The 11,869-nt window shown below is 32.2% G+C and overlaps 1 protein-coding gene and 1 pseudogene across 1 annotated transcript; one reads left to right on the top strand and one right to left on the bottom strand.

Annotated features, from left to right (window-relative positions):
* Positions 1 to 8,781: 8,781 nt before the first annotated feature.
* LOC124935106 (non-specific phospholipase C6-like) lies at positions 8,782 to 10,542 on the top strand. The gene is made up of 3 exons (XM_047475564.1): positions 8,782 to 9,877; positions 9,976 to 10,182; positions 10,244 to 10,542. Exons 1-3 carry the CDS (start codon positions 8,782 to 8,784, stop codon positions 10,540 to 10,542), a joined length of 1,602 nt encoding a protein of 533 aa, XP_047331520.1.
* A 767-nt stretch (positions 10,543 to 11,309) lies between these two features.
* On the bottom strand, positions 11,310 to 11,503 carry LOC124937197 (annotated as a pseudogene).
* Positions 11,504 to 11,869: the final 366 nt, after the last annotated feature.

The raw sequence follows: 11,869 nt of genomic DNA, 5'->3' as shown, positions 1-11,869 counted from the left end.
TTCGTACACCAACCCTTCTTTGTCAAAAATGTCAAAGACAAATGATTCGATGAAAATCAACCTCTTCAAAAATTTGAAGATGAGCTGCTGGATAAAGTAAAAGATTGGTTGGATGATCCAAAAATAAATGATGCGAAAAAGGATGTATCGACTTGCGTAGTGGGGAAGGATATATTTGTTAGAGTTCTAACAAGGTTGACATGCTTGAAGACACTGTAAGTCGTGCAATTCATTATTAATGTACCTAGCGATTCGCGAAGTACTCAGCGTTTCGCTAAGTACTCAGCGATTCGCTAAGTACCTAGCGAATCGCGAAGTACGTTTCAATGTATTCAAACATATACTTAATGTATTCCCATTGTGCGGGAAATGGATGCATTCTGCTACCTTTTGCGAAAAAGGATTGCAGAATATCCCCAGACGTATAAAAAGTTTAAAGTCGCTATAGAGGACTGCCTTTTGAGCGATAGAATCAGGCAAGAGTACAAGAAATTCAGTAAAGATATTGCAAATTATCCAGTCGATATATTCAAAGACTACTATATGGGTGCAACTCATAGAAACATGCCTGAATGGTCAGAAATCGACGATATTTACTTGCCCGTCAATATAAACCAGAAGCATTGGATTCTGTGTGTTGCACGTCTTTATAAGTATCGAATTGACGTCTATGACTGCGATGCATATCTTTATAAGAACTTGGATCCTTTTTTGAAACCTTTGTGCGAGATGATTCCACACGTTTTTGCACACTCAATAACTGACGGTGAGAGGATTAATTATCATCACTTCAACTTCATAGACCCCATCAAACCCATGACATACAAAAGGTTCCCACACCCTAAAGTCAAAACCGCAGTAGCGAAGATAGGGGAGGTCCCAAGAGCATCCGAAAGTGGGGACTGCGGTGTATTCACGTTGATGTACATGGAATATCTGACTGCTAACCTAGGAGTGCAGAATGTGACATCAGATAACATGGGGTTTTTTAGATAGAAGATTGCGGTTAGGTTATTCCATCAAGTTATCGAACCTTAGTGCAGAACATGAAATATTGTAATGAAATTGTAAAATGTATATTCTTAACTTTGGTGAAATGTTATAATATTAGGAGTTAATATTGGTTCATATTTGTGCATTTCGTTTCGCTAATTACTTGAAGATAACCTTTGAAGTTGTAAAAACAAGTGTTAACTTTTGAAAAATGTAAAAACAAGTGTTAACTTTGGTGCATTTCGTTTCGCTAATTACTTGAAGATGACCTTTGAAGTTGTAAGAACAAGTGTTAACTTTTGAAAAATGTAAAAACAAGTGTTAACTTTGGTGCATTTCGTTTCTCTAGGTACTTAGCGATTCGCTAGGTGCTTCGCGAATCGCTAGGTACTTAGCGATTCGCTAGGTACTTCACGAATCGCTAGGTACTTCGCGAATCGCTAGGTACTTCGCGAATCGATAAGTGCTTTCCAAACAAACTGAATGAACATCAAATACAACAACTTATCCCAAACAACCTGAATGTGAACAACACATACTTCAACTGACCAGTACCACCATAATTAACAACATATATTACAACCATAATAATCTTTCAAGCAAAACATCACCACAATCAATCAATCTAAAGGCTCATACTATTGAGATGATGGCTGTTGAGAAGATGACTCATGCTTCTTAGATGATGATGCTCTTGAAGTAGATGGTGAAGGCATCACTGCTTTGCATGTTGCCCTATTATGTCCTAGTCCAGCACAAGAGTTGCATCGTCTCGGGACCTTACGAACTTCACCCTGGGATTACCTACGCTTTGTTTGTGGCCGACCTTTCTTAACCTTGACATTTGGTTTAAGACACGAACGTTGCTTGATATATTCGGGAACATCCCAATTTTCTTCATCACCAAGAGGATAACATGTCTCCGCATATGAATTTATCCAACATTCAGTTGTGTAATACATGTGTGCATGGTTAAACAAATATAACGATTGATCAATTGGTTAAATAAATTGAACATATGAGCTAAATAATACCTTGAACAGAAGTCATAAGAAACCAAATTCCGACTACGGGCAACAGCCATTGCATGCGTACAAGGAAGACCCGAAACTTCAAATACTCTACAAGTGCAGTTCATGTCTTTCAAATTGACTTTGAAATGGGACTGATTGTCATGCACATAAAACTCGAATCGGTTAAGCGATTGGACTGTATAGAATCTGGCCTTCTCGAATCCCTCACGTAACACCTTCTCATAATTTGGAGATAAAACATCTTCGTGATTTGACGCTCTTTCTCTTCTATCGTTAAACCAATGTTATATTGTGAATCTTAAATACTCAGCCATTTCTGAAATGGGATACTTTCTGGCTTCCCTGCTCTGACTATTGAAACTCTCAGCATAATTGCTTGTGAGTTGATTGTATCGTTTACCAGGAAAAAATGCTCTACTCCATCTTTGAAACCCAATTTCTTCCAAATAGGAAGCAATCCTATGATCTTTAATCTTAATCTTGTCAAAAAACCGATTAAATTTGTGGACAGTGTACGCCCTAGAAGCCGAATCAAACTCCGCATGACACTTATCACTTTTGAATTTGGCCACAATATTCATCTTTATGTGATATGTGCACGCACCGTGGTCTGCTTCTGGAAAAACAGCACACAAGGCATTAACGATGCTTGAGTGTCTGTCGGATACGAAGACGAGATCATCAACTAATTCAATTGAGTCTCTCAGTTTTTGCATAAAATAAGTCCAGGAGTTATTATTCTCTGAATCAACAACGCCGAATGCGACAGGATATAGTTGCTCATTCGCATCCAATGCAATAGCCACCAATAATTGACCACCCACTTTGTGCTTAAGAAAACTAGCATCAACACATAATACAGGACGACAAAAGGATTTGAAACCCCTAATTGAGAGGCCTAGGAACATGAACATATACTTGAAGTGGCCGAGCTCGTCTGTCTGGATGTCGGTTATGGTACCAGGATTACACTTCTCCAACATGTAAAGGTATGATGGTAGTATTCCATAGGAATCCTCTACCGTTCCTCGCACCGCTATTAAAGCATTTTCCCTTGCCCTCCATGCCTTATTATAAGTCAAAAATATCCCATAAGTTGACTGCATGTCTTTAATTATTTTTTTAGGCAAGTGGTTATGATGATGGTCCATGTACTTTCTCTTCATGCACTGCCCAATAACCCATGCTGGTGTTTGCATATTTTTCTTGGGCCTCGACAAAACTGAGCATGAGTGTTGTTGCTCAAATTTTCGGATCTCAAACATCTTAGAAAACTTACCTTTCACAGCATGCAAGCTCCACTTGCATGTCTCATCCAAACATTTGAGTTCCCAAAGATGTTTTCTTGACTTCTCCACTTTGAATTCAAAATGATTGGTCATCGCATATATATATAGAGCAAGTTGAAGTTCTTTTTTATTTTCAAACAACGAACCGACTTCCAATACGATTTCACTAGTTAATGTCATCGCAAATGAGGGGTCTGGCGGTGATGTGTCTGTCGGGTCTGTCGATGGTGTACCCATTGAAGATCGTCTTACACTAGATGGTGTACCCATTGATGATCTTCTTGCACAAAATGGTGTACCCATTGATGCATTTCTTGCACTAGTTGGTGTACCCAATGATGATCTTCTTGCACTTGGTTGTATAGGTATTGATGATTTTTCACCAGTATTAACATGCAAGTCCTAAGTAACTGGGATGTGAGGCAAAGAGCTTTCTCCGGCTTCATTTTGACTTTCAACAAAGAATTCCGAGGGTACAACGGGTGGTACAAATTTTTGAGTAAGTTGTGGTGGTAGTATACTTTTTGAGTTGGGTATGTAAGTAGTTGTATCTTTTCTTTAGTAAATGCTGACTTCTCCACTACAGATACACACAATGGTGACACGGTTCGACCCAAAATCAAGCGTGATAAATATGTGTTCAAATCCCCATCATTGTCAATAAAAACAGGTTTTGGATTTCTAATATTCGGAATATCATACTTCACTTGGAGCACTAAATCGTATGTAGATTTCTGCACATTAAGTCTATCGTAGAGTATATCAAGTAATTCAGCATAACGAGTACTTTGGGGTAAATCAAATGTTTTGATTGAAGATGCATCAAAATACAGTATTCCATCAGCATCAAGTTTCCACTCTCCATTATAGAAAACGAAAACTTCAGCTGCAATAAAAAACATGATTTGATTTAGAAACGGATAATCAATACTTCGTGAATCGCTAGGCTCTTAGCGAAACGGGAATGCCTTCGCGAATCGTTAGGCACTTAACGAAACAGGAAGGCCTTCGCGAATCGCTAGGCACTTAGCGAAACGGGAAGCAAACCCTAAACAATCGAAGAAACCGAACATCAATAAAACATGCTTAAAATAAACGTACCTATTGGAACAGTGCTCGTGCTCGTCGTGGAGCTCATAGTGGATTTCGACCCGTCGCCGCCGAGATCGCCGACGAGATCGCCGCCGCCGGAGTTTAGAGAGAAGGAGGAGAAGAGTGGGAAGAGAGAGAAGGAGAAGAAAAGAAATGAAAAAAAATGACTGAGGTTATATTAAATAGCAAGGGTAAGACATTTCACACATTGTCACTTAGCGAAACGCTAAGTCACTTAGCGTTTCGCGACAAGGACAATTTCGTCCAAAAAAAAAAAAACCACAAACGCAAAAAAATTATAAAGTCACCACCAGATCAAATAACCTCATCTTTAATTTCCCACTTTAACTTAGGGTAAAATGGCTACAAAAACAAAAAATGATAGAGAATAAGAGACGAGGAAGATTGAAGAAAAGAATGATAGGTCAAAGAAAATGATATTTTTTTTTTAATATATATATATATATATATATATTTTAAAATATTATTAATATATATATAATATAATATATCACTGTTTTTTTAATGGAATATTTATAATTGTTTTTATTAAATAATTTTTTAAAACTTAAAATACCTGAATTTTTTTTAATGTATCTTTTAAAATATTAAAATTTTGTTTAATTTTATTCAAATTAAGTTTAAAATGTAGATAAAATTTAAAAATATATTAACGGGTTAAAATTAGTTAAATAAGTAAAATATAAATTGTTTTAAAACATCGGGTCAGGTTCCGAACCGATATTTTGGGTAATTTAAATAACCATTTTTTTCGGGGCAAAATCGGGTCCGATTCAGGTTCAGTTCGAGTCCCCGAAACCCGGAAATTTGCTATGCCTAGTTCACATCTGTTTTGTTTAGTTGACCTGGCCCGATGGGCTCTACTGATGCTCTTTCAGTGGTCATGTGAGAATTCTCGTGACCGATAACTTTTTTGTTTAAGTGCGACTTAATTTTTTTCCCTCAAAATACCATTAAAACAAATAATATCATATTAATATCAAATAATTTAATTCAAATTCATCTATATATTAAAATCTCTAATTTTATATATTTTGATTTATTTTATCCGAAATTAAAAAAATTAGAGTTCAATACACAACTGGCTCCAAAATTTAATATTTATTCAGCTTAAATTAAATATATCAATAATGAGTTATTCAAATTTAATTTATTATGTATTTATAGTCCGAAATTCATTATTTTGAAGTCGAATCGATGATGATTTTAAAAATAATTATTTATTTAATAATACAATAAGTCTGTATTTGAATTTTTAAAAAGTATAGAGTCGGGATTTATTAAAATAATATAAATTATATAATTGGGCAGTGAAAATAAGTTTCAACAAATAAGGTCGAAATTTATTTCAGATATATAAATTATAAAATTATTGAGTAAAAAATAATATATTAATTCATTTGGAATAATTTTGAAATTAAAATAATTTTGAAATTAAAATAACATTTTAAATATAGTGCATAAATGATATAAGCTAATATAAATAAAATCTTAATATTAAAAATATTATATTAAATAATATAATATAGTTTAAAGAAAACTTGACAACACTGTCAAAACCTAGTCTATAACAAAATTAAATATTTATAAGACGGTTTATCAAAAAACAATATATTTACATCTAGACATTTTATAATAAAAATCGGGATAAAATATATTTTAATATTAAATTTAATCGATTTAATTCTTTTTATTTGTTAATTATTTTTTTATAAACGGTATATAATATAGGTGAAAATTTCAAATATTTAAATAAATGTATTTGTTTTTAATTAATAAATATAATTTTTTAAAAAAACATTTATTTTTGTTCCGTTAACACTTTAAAAAGGGTTTCTCTATGTTAATGCATAAGTTATATTCGTATACTTAAGGGTGAAAATATCAATTTTTAAGGTATATTGAAAAAAAAAAATGTAATGTATGATACCGATAATAAAGTTATTGATACAGTAAAAGTTTGAGATTTTTAAAATTTTGGTATATCGAGATATACAATATACCAAAATACCGAAATATTATTTATAAATTAAAATATATTATATATATATATATATATAATATTTATAAGAAAAAATTAAATAGAGTGAAAATATCCTACAAATGATAAACTTGAATTGTTTAAGAAAATTGAAAAATGAATAAAAAGAGTGAATTTTTTTTATTATTTAAGTCTAAATTAATTAATATTTATTATTAATATTATTATCTAACCTGAATTGTATTATCAATTTATAAAACAAATTTATCGATACAAATATGATTAAAACTATTCTGAATTTCATTCTCTCGCTTCTACTTTTGTTTTAGTCTAACATAAAGACTATATTTATGTTTATTTTTGTTAACTTCAATTTTCTTAACTAACGTTAATTTTTAATATTTGCTAAAATTTACCAATGTTGAATTTTAAAACGAATATTTTAATTCATGATAAATATTTTTTTTTAGTTTTGTGTAACATTTATTTAGTAACTATATTAAATTTATTTTTTTTAAGTTTAATATATTTTTTAGGTATCAAATGTATAATACCAAAATTAAGGTATACTAAAATCAAGATAAGGTAAGGATATGAATTTTTGTATACCGAAATTAAGGTAGATCTAAATTAAGGTATACTGCAATCAAGGTAAAGTAATGTATGGTCATGTATGAATTTTGTATACCGAAATTTTTGATAAAATATAAGATATAAATAAAACATTAACGTATACCGTACCGACCCGCCTTAGATATACATACTTTAACAAATATACAATATAAATAGTAATAAATCTATCAAATCACTTAATATATATATATATGAGTAATGATATATACAGCACATTCGCATAACACTTACCTCATTTGGAAAGAAAAAAGAGAAAATATTTTTCTCTCTTATATTTTTTTTAAGATATATGTTAGGCATTATTTTAATATTATTAAAAATATTAAATATTATAATAATATTATTATTGTATTTATTTCTTGGTATATATTTTGATAAATTACACATAAATATATAATTTAATATAACATACAATACAATATTTAAATTCTAACATTATATTATAATTATGTTTTCTGTGTGAAATATCAAATAATAGTCTTTCAAACATGCACTACTTTAATAGTTATTCTAGTAATTTCTAGAGATCTAAAAAATCTATTATAAAATCTTTCAATGAATTCTTTTTTATATTCATGTAGATGTTTTTCTCACCTTCAACTATTATAACATTTAGAGTTATTGTTTCTCTCCCATCAAACAAATGAATATGTTTATTGGTTGATCTTAATATAACTATATCAAAATTTACATCATTAACTAGTTATTTAATCAATCAAATAGAGTTGTTGTTTGCTAATCGAATATGGTCATTTATTTACTCCACAAGTAAATCGAAACAAATAATTATCACCATCAAATTCTTACATTCTATTTTTTTTGTGTTAAATATATTTCTTAATTGTGACATATTAATTAGAGGCATTCTTCATTATGATCTATTATATTTAATTATTATAACATTAATTAGTTTATTTAACTTATTAATATTATAAAATTAACTAGTTATTTAATCAATGACATAGAGTTGTTGTTTGCAAACTTAGAATATGGTCATTTATTTACTCCACAAGTAAATCGATACAAATAATTATCACCATCAAATTCTTACATTCATTTTTTTGTGTGTTAAATATACTTCTTAATTGTAACATATTAATTAGAGACATTCTTCATTATGATCTATTATATTTGATTAATTATAACATTAACTAGTTTATTTAATTTAAAAAATATATTATTAATATTATAAATTTTGTTCTTAAACTTAAGTGGTCCAAATATTTTTTATATTGACTTTGAGAAAATATTAATATTAATATTAATATAATAATATATTATTTATTATCATAATTATTAAAATATTAAATATTATTATATTTTTTTATATAAATACTCTAGTGTTTATAAATAAGACATAAACTATGTAATTAAGTTATAAGTATAACATATTGACTCTTTGAATCAATACTCCATTAAAATTATAATTTCAATATTGATGAACTTGAACATAACAAAGAACCTTCAAAATTAGACACCAAATTAAAACTTTTAATTCAACCAAACTTAACATAAGAGTCCAATATATTCACTTCATAAGCTTTAATTTATTTTTATTATTTTGCTTCAAATCTAGTTCATAATCCATCCTCACTTTTCCTATGCTAAAACAATTTACTATCGTTCTTTATTCAACCCAATAAAATTTTCCCCTCATTTATAATATATAAAAAGATTAAGAAAATCTAGTTTGACATGTATATATTGTGTGCGTGGAAAGAGATAGAACCACAACAATATGGAGCAAAAGATAATGGGAATGCCTAAACTTTCTTTGTTCTTCTTCTTATTATTAGTTTTCACACTAACTATTGGAGGAAAGACCAACATGAACTTTGTTGAGGGAAAACAACCCATTCAAACAATTGTTGTTCTTGTTTTAGAAAACCGATCATTCGACCACATTTTGGGTTGGATGAAGAGCGTAAATCCATCCATCGACGGAGTCACGGGTCGAGAATGCAATCCAATTTCCACTAAATCTAAGTCGTCCAAATCAATATGTTTCACGGATGATGCGGTTTATGTGGATCCGAATCCGGGTCATGATTTTCCAGATGTTAAGCAACAAATTTTCGGATCCGGAACCACTCCTTCCATGTCAGGCTTTGTTGAACAAGCAATTTCCATATCAAAAAACGTATCCGACGTCGTAATGAAAGGGTTCAAACCCGTATCCGTGCCCGTGTATGCCGAGTTAGTGCGGGAATTTGCCGTTTTCAATCGTTGGTTTTCATCGGTTCCTGGTCCAACCCAACCCAACAGATTATTCGTATATTCCGCAACATCATCCGGAGCCACCTACCATGACAAAGTACAACTCGCCAAAGGTTACCCACAAAAGACCATTTTCGATTCTCTTTACGAAGACAATATCGATTTCGGCATTTACTATGATCACGTACCAGCCACATTGTTCTATAGGAATCTTAGGCAATTAAAGTACATCTTAAGGTTTCACCGTTACGGAACAAAATTCAAGAAACACGCTAAGGAAGGGAAACTTCCAAACTTGACGGTAATCGAGCCGAGGTACTACGATATCTTTGGAAATCCGGCAAACGATGATCATCCGTCCCACGATGTTGGAAACGGTCAAAAGCTAGTGAAGGAGGTTTACGAAGCTTTGAGGGCCAGTCCACAATGGAATCAGACGCTTTTCGTAATAACCTACGATGAGCATGGTGGGTTCTTCGATCATGTCCCGACACCTATCCATAATGTTCCAAACCCGGATGGTAAAATCAGCCCGCCTCCCAATTTCTTCAAGTTCGACCAACTTGGAGTTCGTGTTCCCACTATTATGATATCTCCGTGGATTAAAAAAGGCACTGGTAAGTTTATATAATTTAAGAGTGGATGCGGGTAAGAGATTAAATGTCACGAATTCAAATCTCATTAACAAATAATTAAAATTTTAATAATTATGCAGTTGTAGGAAGGGCAAAAGGACCAGAAATTAGCTCAGAGTATGAACACTCGTCAATCCCAGCCACCATTAAGAAGATGTTCAATCTTTCTTCAGACTTCTTAACCCGTCGTGATGCTTGGGCGGGCACATTTGAACACATAGTCGGAGAACTTGACTCTCCTAGGACTGATTGCCCAAGTAATATCAATAACTTTACATACTTATTGAGTGATATTATAACTTTATCTTTTTCAAAAAAAAATATTGAGTCTCAATCTTTTGATTGCAGTGACCCTTCCAGAGCCTCCATCTCTAAGAGGTAGCGAGCCAGATGAAAACAGGGAAGTGTCAGAGTTTCAAACAGAGCTGACAGATCTAGCAAGATCCCTCATTAAAGACGATTATAACTTGATGAACAGCAAGATGGGGAATGAGAAGAAGATGACGGTAAAGGAGGGTGAACAATATGTAAGAGAAGCCATGTCAAAGTTCTTGAAAGCTAGCAAAGACACATTGAGGTTGGGGATTGACGGTTCAACCATTGTGGACTTAACTACATGCAACCATGACAAAGAATGGGCTTGTTAACTCTTTGATAATAGTCTAAATAAAATAATTTATAAACATTTGGGCCTTGGAAACAACTTGAGTTTGAGATAAGCTACCATCAAGATTCCACCCGAAAATTCTTAATAGAAAGTTCGAATTGTCAACTCTAGATGACTACTATTGCTTCCGTTTTTTTATGGAGAATTTTAAAAATGTTGGCATATTTGAACTCTACACATCTGTGTGGTGACGTAGCACTTTTCAAAGCTAAAATCGGAGTTGTAAGAAAGAAATAAGCCCGTACATGATTTTAAAATAATCATAAAGTCAGAATTTGTTAAAAAAACATAACCAATATAATTGTGGATAATTGTGGAGTAAAAATTGAGTGTCTACAAACAGGTTCAGAATTTATTTAAAATATATAAATTATAAAATTTGGGATTAAAAATGAATGCATACAGTTATTAATTAATTTAGGTAGGTTATTTTAAAATTAAAATAATACATAAATTTTATAAGCTAGTATAAATAAAATCTTAATATGAAAAGTATTATTTTAAATATTTATTACAAAATTTACAAAAGTATTTACATCCAGACATTTCATACCTTTCAATTGAAGTAAATTTGTTTTGTGTGTGATACAAAATATGGAGTTATCAAAAGTTGGGAGTCCATCAGACAACCGCAAGAACAACCCAACCAGGGCCAAGGGTTCAGGACCAAGGGCCCAGGACCAAAGGCTAAGGGCCAAGAGCTAAGGATCAAAGGCCAAGGGTCAAGGGCCAAGGGCCAAGGCTCATGGCCTAAGGCCCATTGACTGAGAACAATCCTCAGCAATGTGACCCACAAGCCAAAATCGGCAGCCACAACACCGTTAATCACGCTCTGGTCTAGCAGCAACATGTCATCAACCAGACATAGATTCCTGTCTCCTTAGTAATCAAGGATACAAATGTACAATCCTATAGAACAAATCTGGTTTAAGTAAGGTCGTAAAACAAATGAGACAACGAATTAAGTATTTAGCCCACAAACACACTTCGTTAGGATCGACTTTATCGATAGAGACGAGGGTCTGACTATTGTTGACGACTTCGGATAAATAGTTGGATAGAAATCCTGTTAAGGATTAATATCTCTTTCTATTCTTCACAAACCTTTGCAAACTCTTGAACGATTCAAGTGCGGAAACGTTTGTTTAGGTTTGAAGTTAAAAACCAAAGAAGGAGAAGATGATAGAATGTAAATAACACAGCAGATTGTTTATGGATGTTCGGAGCAAAATCTCCTACGTCACCCTTCTTCCAACCACCGGAAGGATTCACTATACTTTTCAATCAAATACAGTTAGCTGACTAGC

Source organism: Impatiens glandulifera, chromosome 4 (genome assembly GCF_907164915.1).
Source record: "Impatiens glandulifera chromosome 4, dImpGla2.1, whole genome shotgun sequence".
Lineage (NCBI taxonomy): Eukaryota > Viridiplantae > Streptophyta > Magnoliopsida > Ericales > Balsaminaceae > Impatiens > Impatiens glandulifera.
This window is presented reverse-complemented; position numbering and strand designations above follow the sequence as displayed.

Bases quoted from the DNA above. Each gene is read 5' to 3' on its own strand.
- LOC124935106 (XM_047475564.1), top strand. From the start codon at position 8,782: ATGGAGCAAAAGATAATGGGAATGCCTAAACTTTCTTTGTTCTTCTTC. The intron at 9,878-9,975 runs GTAAGTTTATAT...ATAATTATGCAG, and splicing joins GTGGATTAAAAAAGGCACTG to TTGTAGGAAGGGCAAAAGGA. The intron at 10,183-10,243 runs GTGATATTATAA...TTTTGATTGCAG, and splicing joins TAACTTTACATACTTATTGA to TGACCCTTCCAGAGCCTCCA.